The sequence below is a fragment of the Dermacentor silvarum genome, chromosome 1 (assembly GCF_013339745.2).
Source record: "Dermacentor silvarum isolate Dsil-2018 chromosome 1, BIME_Dsil_1.4, whole genome shotgun sequence".
Taxonomy (NCBI): Eukaryota; Metazoa; Arthropoda; class Arachnida; order Ixodida; family Ixodidae; genus Dermacentor; species Dermacentor silvarum.
The window spans coordinates 252174200-252192685 of NC_051154.1; the positions used below are offsets into that span (position 1 = coordinate 252174200).

At 43.0% G+C, this 18486-nt stretch overlaps 1 protein-coding gene across 1 annotated transcript; it reads left to right on the forward strand.

Annotated features, from left to right (window-relative positions):
- The first annotated feature begins 3637 nt into the window (after positions 1–3637).
- LOC119452319 (SUMO-conjugating enzyme UBC9-B) lies at positions 3638–4117 on the forward strand. Its single transcript, XM_037714544.1, has one exon. It carries the CDS (start codon positions 3638–3640, stop codon positions 4115–4117), a length of 480 nt encoding a protein of 159 aa, XP_037570472.1.
- Positions 4118–18486: the final 14369 nt, after the last annotated feature.

Sequence of the window (18486 nt, forward strand, 5' to 3'; positions counted from 1 at the left end):
GGATCAACAACTAAATGCCGCGTATAAAGCATAAAAACTGGGGGAAAGCGAGTATTCAGTAGCGGTTTTTCGAGTACGTAAGCAACCACTGCGGTTCAAATTTCCGGAACACGTCACAATAACGTGGTCTTCATTTCTTCAAAACAAAATATCTGCTATTCTTGCTCCTGCCGGGAAACAAGTAGTAGGGTAGCTCTTATTCAGAAACGGCCTGCAAATTAAATCGATAAAAGCAGTAGTGACAAAGGCCTTTAGAAAAAATTCAGTTAAGTGTTCTATTGGCATTGAAATGGCTCTGCACGTTCGACCAAGGTCGCTTTCACGAACATACCACCTCGCAGACCCTCATGTAATGTCCCGTTCTGGGACCTTTGAGGTATCATGAATAAATGAACTTGCATATAAAACCCTAATCCGTCCTAAACTAGAATATGCCAGTGCTATCTATGATAACCACCCGGTTAATATAATTCATTCCCTTGAATCGGTTCAGAACCGTGCTGCCAGGTTCATTCTCTCTGACTACTCCTATAATACAAGTGTCTCAGCCTTAAAATCCCGGTTGTGTCTTCTCTCGTTCACCTCCCGCCGCAAAAGTGCTCGTCTTTTTTTAATTTTTTAGGTTCTTCAGCGCATCGTTTCTCCCGCCATACGCATCCCAATGCTGTGTATCCACCACGCGCCCATTCCACCACGTATCAGCGTTCTTTTTTTCTGCACACAGCCCGAGAATGGAACACCCTTCCTTCTGACATCGCCCTCATTCCCGACATTTCCCGTTTCAAAACTGATATTGAAAACCACCCTTCAAGTCACGCCACCTAACCTGTCCCGCCATTTTTCTACGCGCCCACCCCTCATGTAATGTCCCGTTCTGGGACCTTTGAGGTATCATGAATAAAATAAATAAATAAATAAATAAATAAATAAATAAATAAATAAATAAATATACGATAAGTCGTGATTACACAAATAAATTCGGTAATTACACCTGTAAGTGATTTGATTAGATTTTTGATGATGATAAGATATATATATTTATACTGCAACACTACGTAGACTATCTCTGGACGGAGATTCAATAGTTCCAGCATTTGATAATCCAACCAGTTCATGCAGTAAGGCACACCCATCGTTGGGCGTGGCTGATTAAAATACTTTATCCGGACCTCTCCCTTCGCCCGAAGGTTAAATATATCAAGCCGATTGTTTTGTTTTTTCAAGTATGCTTAGGCGGTAATATGTAACTGCGGGAACTGTACAGCGCCAGGACTTCTGCGCAATGCAAGCGTATATGGCGAATCTCGCACGTCGCCCGCTACAGCGCGTCATGAGGAGGCACAATACTCGCTGCCCAAACCGGGGATCAGTAGTAAAGAAAAGCATTATTAACGTGGTGACTCTATTAAGAAATAAAATATAGCTTCAGCTGTAGTTTTGTTGGACTTTCCAGTGTGTAGCCGAAAGTGCCCGCTTTCGAAAGTGGGGGGGGGGGGGGGGCAAATGGCATGCTTTGCCCCCCCCCCCCCACTTTTGACAGTGGGGGGGCAAGTGCCCCCTCTGCCCCCCCGGTAGATACGCCTATGCGCGTAACATGTTTTTCTCGGAAGTGAGACTCGAGAATAATTTATTTTGGTTACACGCCTAGAAAAAAAGCCGAAGAACGCAGCTACCTGCTTTTTTATGTTTTTTTTTTTATTTAAACAAATTTTTCGGTTTCACGTGGCAAAACCCCAATATGATTATGAGACACCCGGTTTAGTTTTCACCACCTGGGGATCTTAACGTGCACCTACATAGAAGTAGACGAGTGTTTTTCCATTTCGTTCCCATCGAATTCCGCGACCTGGATTGAACCGGCGAGCTTCAGTTCAGGAGCGCAACGCCGTATCCACTATATAGCCACTAATTAGGCTACCGCGCTAGCTTTCTTTCGTTCTTTTTTTTTTAAGTAATGACTGGGAGAAATTTTTCCACGTACGGCTAATGGCCAAAGATTAGCATATAGAATGACTAACTAAAACTCTTCGGTGCTCGAGATCCGACCGCAATAAATGACCACGTACCAATTACTCCGCATTCCGTTACGCGAGTAAGGCGGAAATTTGGATGGAATGTTGCACTGCAGTTTAAGCCCAAACCGCATTCACGCGATTTTTGTGCGCGACGGTGACGAGCGACGGCTTCGAGCAACGAAACGGGCCGTCGCGCGAACAGATCGCTTGATCTTTTCGCTCAATCGCTCGGTTCTAGAAATCTAGAATTCGTCGCTCGTCGCCCGGAAGTGCTATGAGCGACTAGCCAATAGCGCGAAGCCGGAACTGGATCAGTCAAGTACTACCAATTGTCGCACGGAACGAGAAAAACGACTAGATTTTGATACGTGCAAGGATAATAACGTAGTGCAAGACCTTTAGAAATATTTATGCTGCTCTTTACACTAAAAACACATCAACTCAAATTAAGAAAGCAAGCGTCACGCCAGTTTTGGCGAGTATTTCCTGCCCTCATACCGGCAACACCGGGGAGACGTCGCTCGTCTCGTCGCTTACATGCGGTACGACTTGTAGGCGACCAGCGAACGCGACAGCCATCTCCATCGCGTCGCTTGTCGCTGTCGCGCGCAAGATCGCGTGAATGCGGTTTATAGTGAACTCGTCTTTTTTAATCTATAACAATGCTTCCCGTAAATCTGAGTACAAGGTGCCGGATGGGGCAGATATGATTTACTTGTTTGAAGCGGCAAGCAGGAAGGTTACACATATGTCTTCGTCTGCGTTTCGCAAGACCTACCGATGGGAAACAATATGCGCAACAATACACACGAGAGATACATGCTGCTTGAAGAACGAGAAGAATTTTTGTTCTCCAAAGGGAACCGTACAATAACATAGTAGAATGTAAGCCGACACTGCGGCCGCAATGCACGCGAAATCGCCGAGCGGCATTAAATAATAAATAAGAGAAAGAAAGGAATTTATTATTAAGGCATCAATACATGTCATATACAATTATGAATACCATTTGAGCGGTCCGAACGCAAATACCAGCACGCGAGGTAGAACCAAACCCTGCCGAGCAACATCGCCAGCAGTTTCCAACGGTGCGACCTTGATGCGGCCCAATCCACTTAAAAGTCGAGGGACCTTAATTTTTCCACGTCGGGCGCCTCACTACCATAGCCTCACTGCAAAACATGCGCCGCCTCAGCCGCTCGTCCCACTCGACCGTATTCTAGTACACTCTAGTTTCATTTCTCGCGAAGACTTCAAAGTAGACAGCCTTGCGAAGACACCATCGAAGTCAAGAGCGATGCAGGCTACTTCCCTGTCTAAACAAGTAGCGACTGAGCAGGACGCTTGGAAACTCGGCGAGAAGGTCGTCTGCGTTCACGAAAACGTAGACACGCTTTTATAAACCCTTAATGTAAGTCACATAGTGTTTTTCATTGATTCGCAGGCGAAAATACTTAAAATACAGAAATAATACGTGCTTTTCTCGTCTTTCTTTTTTGTCGCCGCGAGGTGGCGTCACGTCGCAGGAGCGTCGTCTGCCAGACGGCTCGAACCGCGTTCAATTACTTTCCAGCAGACCGATAGAGTTGACTCTTTGACGCTAAGATCTCATTTTTGATGAGATGTCTGGAATAGCAGTACGTCGTCTTTCGGCAGAGCGCAAAGCCTGGAGGAAAGATCATCCGTTTGGATTTGTTGCTCGACCATCTAAGAACGCGGACGGCACATTGAACCTGTTTGAGTGGGACTGTGCCATCCCTGGGAAACAAGGTACACCCTGGGAAGGAGGCCTGTACAAGTTACGGATGATATTCAAGGATGACTACCCCTCCACGCCACCAATCTGCAAATTTGAGCCCCCCGTGTTCCACCCCAACGTCTTTTCTTCGGGCCAAGTGTGTTTGTCTTTGTTGGACGAGGATAAGGGATGGCGAGCGGCGACCACGATGAAAGACATTTTGCTTGGGATACAGGCTTTACTCGACGAGCCGAATGTCGACGACCCGGCGCAGCTCGAGGCATCGGAGGTATACAAGCGAGATGCCCAAGAGTATAGGCGACGTGTAATTCAACAGGCGAAAAATATGCCACCGCCTGAATAGACGGCAGAGTGCTGTCGTCCCAACCCAGCATCGGTGTTCTTCTGTCATCATTTAGATCGTTTACGTTTTTTCTTTTTCTTTTGTCTTTTTTTTTTTTCTTAAGAGTTACTGCGAATAAAGCCATTTTTGCAACGAAGCTGTTAGCCTCTAGTTGGTCTGGATTTTTAGAGTGCAATTGGGAGCGCGTTCCTGCGCTGAGCGTGGGGCGCCCCTCGTAATCGAGCGAACACGCTCGTACCACTGCTCGCGCGATCGTCTTCTTCTGCAGCTGGCTAAACGTCGATCGGGGTTTCTGTACTGCTTCCACAACGGCTTATATGCGGCTATGAAATATTGCATGACGACGTTCATGCGTTAGCGTGTTACGCACGTTAAATGTTTGCGGAACGCTGTTCGATAGATTTTTGGTATAGCGTAAGACAACGACTAAGCGCAAAACTTCGCCGCGCTATCTAGGTACGAGTAGTCAAAGCAGAAAACTGCTCGTCCCTAGCCGAACTGTCAGCACACAATCGACAGAATGCGTGGCTGCTGGCGCGGCGAAGAAGCCGTGTCCGAGGTGTGTTGGTTGCTTTTTGTTGCGACGGTAGCATATTAAATTCTGATGGTCGCAGGCGGATACGTTTGGAATTGAGGTGGCTTCTCGGATTACTTTATGACGAAGCATTATATCGTGCCGATGCATTGATTGATCGTTAGTGTCGCTGAGCTACCGCACACTTCAGGAAATTCGCGGGAACGGAAATAGTTTATGAATTCAACTATTTGTACTTTGTATGTGAAAGAAAACTGAACGTCGCTGTGCACTTTAATAGAGAGTTTTAGTATTGCGGAAAATGTTTGCGTTAGCGTGTTACGCACGTTAAATGTTAATTTGCAGAACGCTGTTCGATAGATTTTTGGTATAGCGTAAGACAACCATGCGCCGCTAAGCGCAAAACTTCGCCGCGCTATCTTGCTACGAGTAGTCAAAGCAGAAAACTGAGCAGCTCGACAACCAAACTAGCCGTGTCAGATCCACGCCAAGCCTTGAAAAGAGCCTGCATGTCAAGCGCTCAGGCCGAAGGTGCCGCCGTGTTTGCAACGCTAAAATCTTAGCGTGCGTTTAGCGTCTCCACTATATTCGAAAAATAGCGGACGCACGCTACGCGCAAGACTGAAATAGCCTTCTGAGCATGCGCAGTCTGACCCCGCTGTTAATTTTTTTTTTTTTTTCTGCGTTTAGCGCGGTGCCATTTCCGCAATACTAAAACTGTCTAATAGCCGTACATCATTGTGACAGCTGTAGAGCAACACTGACAAAGCATTACGACGCGCCGATGTTTACGAAAGAGCTTCGATGGATTGAAACACATGAACGTCGTCATGCAATATTTCATAGCCGCATATAAGCCGTTGTGGAAGCAGTACAAAAACCCTGATCGACTACGTGGTACAGATTCGTAGTTATTCTGAGGCGCATACGTATTAAGGAACGCGTGCCTATAGTTCGCGTTACGATCGATCTTGTATACGGGGCGTGCTAGCTGGGCCGAACAAGCCCTCAAATCACCACAGCCACGTCTTAAATAGCTCTGAAGGCCTGCCAGCACATTTATTCGGCGTCTCTGTGTTTGTACTGCGACAGGAGACGTGACGGCGAGCGCCACAACTATCACACGTATCCCGCGATAGTGGCCCCTTTACACTTTTGGTATGCTTCACCCGCATTTATGTCCATTGTTGATCTTGTTGGCCGGGCTGCTTTTTGGCAATACCGAAGTTATGACTTCGTACTCAGCATGAATGTTTAAAACCATTGTGCAGATGTGCCACTTGCCTCTTCATGCCACTGTATATCTGACTTCTCTATTGGAAGTACACTGTTCACCCAGTACAAATTGAACTATGACAAGGACATAACACGCATACCATGCAAAGTTGAAAGGCCAGTTAAATACTTGCTCAAAAGAACTGCTTGCACCTCCAACATTTTTCCACACTTATAAGGCTGTTTAAAGACCTCACCAAATACTGTGGCTGGCACTGGCTGCTAGCATGTGCTATGGAAATTGTTCTCTCTCAGATGACAGACACTATAAGTGAAAGACAGCATACTAGCTTGAAACTGTGCTATAATGGTGTTGTCCTGAACTCTTGAGTTGCCAGGATGGCCAATTTTCCTGGAAACAATAGTAGTAGTCAGGAGAATGGCAGAGTCAGAATGGCATTTATGAAAGCTCCATTTAAATGTTGCAAGAGACTTTCCGGCATGGCAGGCCTGGCAGTGTTGGTCAATTTTTGATGCTTTGAGCTAGTTTGATGTGACCTTTTTGTTGCATTTTTATTCATTGCTGTTTCTTGATTATTTAGATAGTCGCACAGGCTTTCTTAGGATCCATTGCTTCAATAGGTGTTTCCTAGAAAGAGGTATGTTGGTTGTCTCTATGTCTGCTTTGCACTCAGAAAAATCCTTTTTTGATGTTTTGCGAGATGGCCTACATGACACGTTATTCAGGTGCTCATCATTGAAAGGCAGTGTTTTTGGTACTTGGTGCAGAAATTTCAAGGTCATTTTTTCTGTTCAAATTAGCTGAAAATCACTGCTCCTGGATTCCTGTTATTTGTGTGAACCTGAGGCATTTGACAGGTACTTCTGTTGTGTACTTATGTGTACCTGCTAGGGCATCAGACTAATTAGTTAATTTGCTTTGCACAATCCAGCCAAACATCACCTCACAAGGCTTCACTTGAGTACTTAGCTCTCCCTGTCACTGCGTAAGTGCAAAGGTGTGTACCAATTACATAGTGCTTGTTGATTGGGATGACAGTACAGTAAGAGGCATATATGCGACAAATTGAGAATACACATTGAGAATGTTAGCATTTATGATGGACACATCAACAATCTCATGCATATTATAACCTTTTTGGAGTCGGCTCTACCAGGCAGCTTGATCTTTGCATTGGTGCCATGTCTTAGGACTCTCAACACTGCCAAGTGAAAGATGTTCAGGTGCTCTGTTCTGAGGCGTGGAAGGGTATAGCTGTTGACTCATCCATTATTATAAACCAGTTATGGCTACTGGTCCCTAGCAGGACACAAGCACTGTTTTTCTCCACTTTCTGTAGCCAACACAGCTGCCATCTAATATAGTGCAATGCAGTTTGATGTGATGGAGATGCCATAGGTGAAAGTCATGCTTGCCAAAGTGGTGTCTGCATTGTGATTCTCAATAGTTTGTTGAGTGCTTGAAACCTGAATGCTTCACTGAATCTGGAGTCCTACACTACTGCATTTTTCATAACTCACTATGCAATTCCAGGATGTTAAACCTCTTAATTTAATTTTGAAATAATTCAAGCAGGCATGGGAGTGCGATGTGGCTTATTGTGTGAATGGTCACATTGACACTGGCAATCGAAAGAGGTCACGTGATTGACTATGACTGGCGACCAAGGATCGACTCATGGCGACCAAGTGCAACCTGTCCGTAACCGGACCAAAATATCACGATTCATGCCATTCACGTCTGCTCGCATATCAGTTAGGTATTTACATGAAAAATTGTGTTTGCATTTATCCCTTTATGGTCCATGATCTGTGATGGTTATGTCACTAGCTGTAACTTTATTACCTGTGGACATGGCAATGTTTACAATGGTTACCCTCAAGTCCTCCCTGTGAGTCAGTGGAAGGTTTGCAAACCAGTGTTACAATGGTTCTGCTGTATTGCTTTAGCTACATAACCTGCTTCCTAGCTTCTCTTTGAAATCTTTCTGCAATTCCTCATTCTCTATATGTTACTATGCACTTTTAACTTTGCAGCAGCTATTACCTAAAAAAAGCTTCAACATCTGCCTTGAAAAATGCAAAATGCTCATTCATGAAGTTGATAGCTTCCCAAATGCTACCGAGTTTATCATGTATATTTTGTACAATACTGAAAGCAAGCTAATGGGTCTATAATTCTTCCAATTCTTTAACGTCTCCCTTCTTATGGATTAGTATAATGTTGGCGTTCTTCAAGCTCTCTGGTAGACTTGAAGTCATGAGTCATTGCGTATAAAGGGCCGCAAGCTTTTCAAGCATGATATCTCCTTCATCTTTATATAAATCGACTGTTATTCCATCTTCTCCAGCAGCTTTTCCCTGGTCATGTCTTGCGACGCCCTTGTAACTTCATCACTAGTTATAGAAGGAGCCTCTGTATCCTGTTCATCACTACTTCGAATGAAAGTAGCTTGGCTGCTCTGGATACTGTACAGGTCAATATAGAATTCTTCCGCTGCTTTTACTATGTCATCGAAATTGCTAATGATATTACCCTGCTTATCTTTCAGTGCATACATCTTTGCCTTGTCCTATGCCAAGTTTTCTTTTCACTGATTTAATGCTGCTTTCATATTTTGCTGCTTCCTTAATCTTTTCCACATTATAATTTCGAATATCCCTTACTTTCTTCTTTTTGATCAGTCTCAACAGTTCAGCGAATTCTCTCTGATCTCTTGAGTTGGAGACTTTCATGCTTTGTCATTTCTTTATTAGGTCCTTTGTTACTTGGGAGAGCTTACCTACTGGTTGCCTTGGTGCCTTACCTCCCACTTCAATTGGTGCTTCTGCAGTGACTCCACTCCTGCGCCAACTGCGCCAAAGTGTGCCAAATGGGATTTACTGCGCCATCCTGATACAATCGACGAAAATTGCGCCTAACTGCGCCAAACAGTCTTGGGTTTGACGGCGTCTATCGCCAACAAATGCACCACCGGGGAATTAAAACATGCAACGTGATGATAGGGCGAGCCTTAGTTGCAACCTTAGTTACAAACAGGAGATGAAACAGCACTGGTGTGTTGGTCCCAATTACGCCACAACACCACGCACGGCGCCGACACGGCATCTGCCTTGCAAGGCGGCTCGACGGCAAAGTGTGGTTTCTGCTGAGGCTCGTGGCTTCAAGGTCAATTGGCGATTCATCGACGGACGTTATCTACTCTGGAAACGCAGCTAGTACTAGCTTGTTTTAAGCGCAGCATGACATGTCATTATAATAACTGCATGCCGCCAATGTGTCCATCATTTCTGTTTCTGGATACACCGAATGACATCTGGGAAAACTAGCAATATATGAAACGATATCAATTTGTGTGTGTGTGTCTCGCCATGCACAGAAAAGCATTTTTTTCTCCATGAGATCTGCAACGGATGGAAATGTTTACCAAGCTTCTCATAAGAGCGTACAAATTATTCAGGACTTTGAATGTAAACTGCAACTCGCTTTTTCCAAATACTTCAGGATGTGAAAAATTAGCTGCTGCCAAATGCCAAATTGCCTGCTCCAAAGTGCTCCAAAATGAAATTTCTGATGCTCCAAAAATTGCTCCAAATCAGAAGTCTGCAGTAGCATCACTGTGCTTCTGAGATCACCCTAGTTACAGTTTCATTCATTACCTCTATGTTATCTTAATCTTTCTGTTCTAAAGCTGCATACTTGTTTGCGAGCACCAGCCTGAATTGGCCTACTTATACCCTCACTACGTCTAGGTTGCCCTGTTTCGTCTCGCCTAATTTTACTTTTTCTGTCTTCAAATTGCGAGAAATCCTAGACCTCACTAACCTATGGTCACTGCACTTTACCATACCTAACACTTACACAACCTGCACTACGCTGCGATCGGCAGAGAATATGAAATCTATTTCATTCCTTGTTTCTCCATTAGGGCTTTTCCAGATCCACTTCCTGTTGCTGCACTTTCTGAAGAAGGTATTCATTATTCGGAGCCTATTTTTTTCCGATAAATTCTACCAACATCTCTAATGTTCCTAGAATCGATGCCATAGTTGCCAATTGCTCACTCACCAGCCTGCTTTTCCCCCACTTTTGCATTGAAGTCACCCACGACTACAGTATACCGAGTTTGAACATTTCTCATCGCTAATTCATCATCTTCATAGAACTGTTCTATTTCTTCATCATCGTGACTGGAGGTTGGGGCGTAGGCTTGTACTACCTTCATTCTATACCTCCTATTCAGATTATGACGACTGCTACCCTCTCATTAATGCTGTAGAATTCATCAGTGTTGCCCGCTATGCCCTTATGGACTAGAAATCCTGCCCCGAATTCTCTTATCTGGAAGACTTCTGTAGCAGTGTGCTGGCCGTTAGTGCACCATACCCAGCAAACCACAAATATCCATTGGACATACCACAAAAGACCAAATATCCAAGACATTTAACGACCTCTGGTTTACATCTATAGTATGTTCGACTAGTACGTGGCAGTCAAGGGTCATCCAAAAGACATCGAATGTCTTTGTGATTTGGACATCTTTTGCACATTCAAAGGTTTCGCACATTGATCGTACATAATGAGTTGTGAGTAGATGCAAACACTGTGCCGCAGAAATACAAGTAAATTGTCTCTAATACGTAACAATGGGAAGCTAGGAGAGCCAAACGTCGCGCTGTTGCCTGTTACAGCCCTGCAGCGTGTGCATTTACTTTGTTTTTCGACATTATCATCAAAGTGCATGTTCGAGATCCTACGAGAGGGAAAATGTGTACCTGAATTGTGAAATATCCATCCGTTCATACTGAAAAGATCCAACTGTAATAATAAAGCCCAGAATTTCAGTTATGACAGCATTTATTTCTGTATGCTTTCGGTCTCAGTTACGTAATTTTTTTTCTCATACAAAAATGCTTTATTTTTCAGTTATATCTATTAGTACACTGTTGAAAATACGTAACCTTTAACTTTAGGATATATTATGACAGTTCATAAAGAAAAAATAAGCTTGAACTCGCAATAGCTTTGGCTTCGCATCGCCACTGATATCAATTCAGCAACACGCGCCTCAACGCAAGTACGTATATATTAGGCACAACTGTACAGTTGTGTACTGAAATTTAAAGCTGTGCTTCTGACTGCTATTTGTGGTACGTTTCTTCGCCTTGCGGAGCGCTTATAGAAATGTTCTGAGGGCCACGTTTTGATCGTTCATTTTCACACGTTTGTATCGCTTGGTTTCTGGCGCTCCTCTTCAAGTGTCAGGGATGTTTCTCATTTGCAATGCCTATCTCTAAGTCTCTGGCAGCATTATGTTATTGGCACTTTCGTGGTGTGAGAAGCTGGCTGAGCAAGTTGCCTATCAGGATGAACATTCCATCTCAGGATTCTGCTTGCGTGGAATTTCTTTTACCATATATTTTTAAATATAGCTAGGAAGTACTGGCTTTTCCTTGAATCCGGTGGCCCCAGAAGCAGGTGCTGGCAAGCAGGCCATGCACTTTTGGTCATTAATTAGTATGTGACATTACCTCCTATTAATCAGTTTTATTATTTTTAAGTATAATTATGGCACTGTGCCTACTAGTCATTCTCTGAGTGTTAACCCCCTTTTCTCGTTACTTTTGTTTTAGTGAAGTTTAATTTTCAAGAATGTCTTTTTTTTAGATCCACGTTTAACCTATTTGTATACAGCTAGAACTTGTAATGAATATTTTCATACATGTGCCTGGCGGGGGGCTGATCATTTTTGTAATAAAGCTTTATGAGTTGTATAAATAAAAAGTAACATTGGTATGACATTGTGAGTTTCACTGGTGTGCTTACTGAACTCACTATTTTTCATTTAGCCATTGCACGATTTCTAATGATCAAAATGCAGATTTACGATTTTGTTAGCACAGTTTTTGCATTCTGATGAGCGCTAGAACTTGCCTTAAGTAACTTCGCCCTAATTAACACTGAAGGTAGTGGGTTCAACTCTCTACCTTCACCATGTCAATTGGAATCCGACTTGGAGATAACTTGGGGATATGGCCGGTTTGCCCATATCTATCTCCAAGTGGTTTTGACTCCCAATAAAGGTCGTGGGTTGGAGTGCTTCAGTTGTCTCTATATTAATGAACTGTGCCTTAATTCGCTTCGACCTAATTAACACCAAAGGTCGTGGGTCCGACTCCCACCAAATGTCGAGGGTTCAATCCCCAATTTCGGTGCCATTGAATTTTCGTGCTGTAACGCCGGACATAAGATTTTTCGACCCATGAGTCATCTAAGGATTTCAGCTTAATAAGTGTTGCAATTTATATTTTCACATTCACACGTTTACACGTTAACAAAACATTTCAAATGAGGTCACCAGCTACATGCCGACAATGGTGGTAACTGTGCCATTAGTGTGCCTCAACAGATGCACCATCGAGGACAAATTAAATGCAAACAGCGGAGTGTGTGGCCGGAGCATAAACTAAAGGTATACGGTGCATGTTGTCGGCCAGTCATTGTGCACGTGCGTGGGGATGTAGTTCTCGAGGGAGAGTGCAGCACTGCTTGCCTTATTGCGATAAACTTCACCCGTATTTTGTCCGAAAGTTGTTTTCTCATCTCTCCGCGGCAGTGCCATACCCACCTGGCAGTACACTGCTATGTTGGCTAGCACCATCGCTACATCTGTAGCATGATATAGCTGGCACGCACCCAGCTTGCTAACGTGCGCTTGCTTTGCTTTTGTTAACACCATCAAAGCTGCCAGTGTCTAATCCTAATTTGAATAGCACGAAAAATGTATTGCATTGAATGCGCATCAACAGTGCTAGCCACCTTAAAGGTAATCACAGATAGGAATGGCACTGCAATGGCGAGGCAAGAATACAAGCTTCAAACAAAATACAGGTAACGTAATTGCAAATAATAGACCAAGCAGCCCCGCACTCCTCGTTGAAACAACATGCTTGTGCATGTGTACAATGATGGCTAGTCGACGCCGCACACTGTGCTTTCTGTTATGCTTCGGCCACACGCCCTGCTGTTGCATTTCATTTGTCCTCGATGGTACATCTCATTAGCACTACCAGGTATGCAGCTCATTATAGCGTCAACAGGAAAGATCCACTAGATGTTCTATGGACCTCCTGCATCCCCAAAAAGAATGTCTATTAGAGGTTACTTATGTCCAGCTGCGAGATCCTTACAACGTTACAGCAACGTGATCTGGATGGGACTTAGATTATCCATGGTACGTATTTGTAATGTTTTTTGGAGAAATATAGATATCTATAGGATGTGTGCAATGTCTCAAACATGATGTTCTATGGACATCTATGGTACATTAATGGTTCACTGGGTATAAGCCTCGCCAGTACTTCTAACCTCACTAAGGCCAATAATATCCCAGGCAATGCCTGATAATTCCTCAAATAGCCCTGCTAAGCTAGCCTCACCCGAAAGGGTGCATGTGTTGAACGATGCCAGGTTCAGTTTCCAGTGGCAGCCTGTCTAGAACCCAGAGATTCTCGGCACCCTCTGCCGCGTTGCAAGTCTGACCGTCACCTTCGTCAAGTGCTCCGCAGCCACTGGGGACTGAAGGCCGTGGGCTAATTGCAGGAGTCGTGAGGGAGGTAGTGGCCGAATACTGCACCACTGAGGCCAGTTCCTGTTCTGGTGAGGGAGTGACTGTTGAAGCTTCGTGGGCCTTCCTAATTTAGTTTCACCTGGACTAGTATAGCCCTACTAGCTCTTGGCAATTTTTTTTTTGTTAGGCGCCACTCTATGCCTTAAAATGTAGTAGACTGGAGGAGGATTCGAAGTTACGACCTTGAGATACGACCTTCCTCAATATATGCACTATTTATTAGGGACTTCAAACATGCATACCATCTATCGGCCTGAAGAGCACAAGCCACTACCTAGTAATTCTATAGCTGACACTCAGATTCAAGGCTGAAGTGCAAGGCACTCTAAAGAATAAAAAAAATTTATCCCGCTCATGACGTCCTAACTTTTCCTCTCTGTGAACAAGATAACAGTAGTGATTCAACATCAATAAAATAGAAAGGTATGGAGAACGACGGAGAAAGGGGCCCTGTGATGTTCCATCTGACGCATACAGAAAATAACACCTAACATATAATAAAAAGATGAAAGAGCTGAAGTGTCCCAAAGACAGAAATTCTTGACTCAGAAAACTGCAATAGTATCGCAGGTATAAAAGCCAAATTGCTAGTGCAAACAAGATATCCTGTCGTGCTCCATGAATATACATTTTTTTTTTCTTGGCAGAACTGTGGAAAAACTTCATCCAAAAATATGTTTGTCGTATACAATATTCATTACACGCATATATGTTTATTACATGCTGTTGGCCAGAAACATTTCAGATTTACTTTTTCATATTTTAAAATTTATTATATCCATTATTATTATTAGGAGTAGTAGTTTAAAGGTTAAAACAAGGAATGTGAGTTTATTTTGCCTCAGGATCAGTAAATTTCACTGACATCAACTTGTACTCCAAACAGCAGCTACAAGTTAGGAACCAGGCCGACTGTGTCCATTTCTTAATCATACTTTGGCACAGGCACGGTGCAATGTAACATAAGAAATATCAAGTACGGGGTTGAACTAAACTAACAATCACACAGTTTCAAGCCGAGCATTATAACTACTACTTTGCAGCCACTTTGTGAAAGCGAATGCGGAATATTTGCATCATTAAATCATCTTTGTACATTAATGTCAGAAAAAATTATCTTGTGAAATTCATATTGCATATCAAAGTATAGGTGTGGAATATGATGAGGAGTCCTGCTCAGCTGCAGCAAAGTATTGCTTGAAATATTACTTGGACAGTGAAGCACAAGACAACACATTTGGCACCACAACACATGCTCAGCTATTAAGTACACTGAGTTCCAACACCCCGGCAGTGCACATGCACACATCTCACTCTGACTGGACAATGTGGCCGGCAATTCCTGTTCCCAGTAACCGAGTTATAGGAATAAATATGTCGCTGGAGTCCGTTTCTTTTCTCACCAGATGTTAAAACTTTCAGCACCTAATTTAGGATATCTTTACAGCTACTGCCTTGAAAGTCTGCTTTGAAGCAATTACTGATTATTTGCCCCCATATGCAATTTTTTTAAAATTTACTCTATTAACTACATCACGAGTATGAGGCACTGGCAATGAAAGAAAGACACTTCTTTCTGCAACTACTACGTCGTGCAAGCAATGTGTCAGTCAGTGCGAACCAGAATTCCCGCAAGATGACTCTACCCCTTAAATGTGCTTCCCTTTTTGGCGGCATGCGATTGAATCGTGCAGCGTCATCTTACAAACACTCAATTAGTCGCCACACGACTTCATTACTGCAAGCATTCTCAAACGAGCTGAAGCGGTTGCAATAATGCAAACTATCAGAGGTAAAAATGAGACTGGTTAGAGTGAGTGCAGTGAGTTATGGGCACTGTACGCTCCACATGAACTGTGGGAGAGCTGCAGCCATGTATTTCAGTACTTGAACCAACCTTTGCCTTTGCATTCCAGTTCATGAACCACTGGGCGATTGTATCCCCAGGAAGGCACAAGCATCAATCGGCAAGTTACATGTTGTCCTGCTCAAAACCTGAGGCTCCTGCAACAGCTGATAGGCTACAAAGTGTAGAATTGGTTAGCCTACATGAGCTTGTGGTTGGGCACTTCAAGGTGCTTATATTTGTGTTGGTTTTAGCACTGACTAACCAAACCATGCATATTGCACAGTGCTTGAATATTTTTGTGAGCATTATCCATATGCTGTGATGACTTTTTAAATGTTTTTTCATGCCATACCCTGGAATTGCATGCCACAAATATGAGGCTCTGTGCATTAGCTGTTTCCAGTCTGATTTTTTTTTAATGAAATGAAAACTATATTGTGCGCATCTGAACAAGAGTCAAGGAAAAATTAGAATTCCCACTGTATAGTCTTTGCAATGAATCAAATGGTTTTTTCATAAACTGGCAAAACCTCATATGTGTTGTAACATGTGGTTCTGTGAAATGTGAAATATGGCCACAGATTATACAAAGACCTTTTTGTGCTACCCAAGGCACGTTATATGCATCAGCTGCAGGCTCCAAAATTAGAGCGCAGGGGCCTAACCTCAGTGTGATGTGTCCCATGGACATTTGTGGAATTTTAACAGCCATATTTATCTGCATGACAAAGTCAACAAATTATGTAATAAGCATTGCCGACATGCACATTCCTCAAAGTAATTTTGTTGTTTATTTTTCTCAGTGTTGGATACTTCTTGCAAAACATTACAATTCCTCCCTGAATCATTGAATTAGGATAGGTTAATGCACTTAATCTCTTACACAAGCACATATGTATAAAAGGTTGCAGTCGTGCCTTACATGCATGGGCTCACTCACAATTTTAACGAGGGTTGGTGTCAGGGTTGTGGCTTCAGCTCTAATCAAGGCCTTGTCTATGTGCTTTCTGGTGAATGCCGCTCTTGAGCAAAAAGACTTGCAAAAAAGCACATAGAACAATGTTAACATTCTACCTTTAGGTGTCGTTTACCAGATACCTTTGTCTTGTGGTAAAGTATATATTGTACAAACTGAAAGTTGCTATAATGAATTGACAAGAGAGCAAGAAGGTTCACTTAAATTGCTTTCAGCAACTGATTTGTCTCAACACATACGACAGGACAAATCCGAAAATAAATTTCATAGCACCAATTTCAGCACTCATAACTGCTAGCACTAGCTGTCAAGAGAGTTAATGGTAGTCATGATCATTGAAAACCACCATGACACTTACGTTGGCACTTCAATTAAATACATTTCGAGGTCTTACGTGCCATATCTATGGGCTGGTTTTGAGGCATTTTGGTGGAGGACTGTGGATTACTTTTGACCAATTGGGGTTCTTTAACGTGCACACCAATATCACACAATATCATCAGCAATTTCGATGACATAGTAAAAGCAGCGGAAGAATTCTATACCAAGAGCAGCCAAGCTACTTTCATTCAAAGTAGTGATGAACAGGATACAGAGGCTCCTTCTATAACTAGCGATGAAGTTATAAGGGCCTTGAAAGACATGATGAAGGGAAAAGCTGCTGGAACAGTGGATTTAATCAAAGATGGAGGAGATATCATGCTTGAAAATCTTGCGGCCCTTTATACGCAATGCCTCACGACTTCGAGTGTACGAAAAAGCTTGGAAGAATGCCAACATTATACACATCCATAAGAAGGGACACGTTAAAGAATTGAAGAAATATGGACCCACTAGCTTGCTTTCAGTATTGCATAAAATATTCACCAAGATAATTTCCAATAGAATCAGGGCAACACATGACTTCAGCCAACCAAGAGAACAGGTTGGCTTCAGGAAAGGATATTCTACGACGAATCATATCCATGTCATCAATCAGGGACAGGAAGAGAGTGGTGTGGATCAGAAAACAAACGGGGATATCCGATATTCTAGTTGACATTAAGCAGAAAAAATGGAGCTGGGCAGGCCATGTAATGCGTAGGATGGATAACCGGCGGACCATTAGAGTTACAGAATGGATACCAAGAGAAGGGAAGTGCAGTCGAGGATGGCAGAAAACTAGGTGGGGTGATGATGTTAGGAAATTTGCAGGCGTAAGTTGGAATCAGCTGGCACAAGACAGGGGTAATTTGAGATCACAGGGAGAGGCCTTCGTCCTGCAGTAGACATAAATATAGGCTGATGATGAACGTGCACACTCCTTACTTCACTCACAGAAAAGAAGAAGCAATACTTTTGATAAGTACTATGTCACTGTTGATCAAGACATAGTGAGCTGCACTATCAGACTGACAAGCATCCCTGTGTAGGTTATGGTTATGACCGCACCTTGAATTTCTCTTTTTTTTTATCCTTTGCGATTTTATGCACAACTTTTTTTGAGTCTAGTTATCAATTTATGTCCTTTTACCGATGTTGCTGCATTCCTTTCTTGTCTATTTTTTTATTATTATTATTATTATTAATGGGGGGGGGGGGTGCTTGTCTGCACCCTTGCATACTGTGAGGCCGTAAGCAAGCAATTGCTTCTTATGTTGGCAGTTAGATTTACATAAGAATCTTTGTGTGTGCCATTCCTATCTATTTCCTGGTGCTATAGTCAGTCTAGTTGCCTTATTTCTGTTTGTAAAATTAGGCTGTACATTAGTTATCATGAAGCACCTCGCTTGCTTCATGATAATAATTTGTGTTTAATTGAATAAGGGCAAGTAACAAATGCTGTATTGCTGCGAAACATTAGTGAAAACAAAGTAGAGGTATGCGGAATATGTTCTTCAGCAAAGTAGTAGTTGTATACATGTGCATGGACTTGGTAGCGTCAATATACTTTCTTCTAGTATAAAATTGATACCACTATTTGCTGGACAGTACAAGCTTGATGCTGAAGCACACAGTAAGATGCCCAATCATTCTACGGCACACTCACGCAGCAGGTATGGTTGGGTTGTCGGTTGGATTTGGCAAAAGAGCCTGGTTCTCAGACTGAAATAGTATTAGCGGATACTCACCTCTTCAAAAATTAGTGGTATCGCAGCTAAG

Coding starts and splice junctions, on each gene's coding strand:
- LOC119452319 (XM_037714544.1), top strand. CDS start 3,638: ATGTCTGGAATAGCAGTACGTCGTCTTTCGGCAGAGCGCAAAGCCTGG.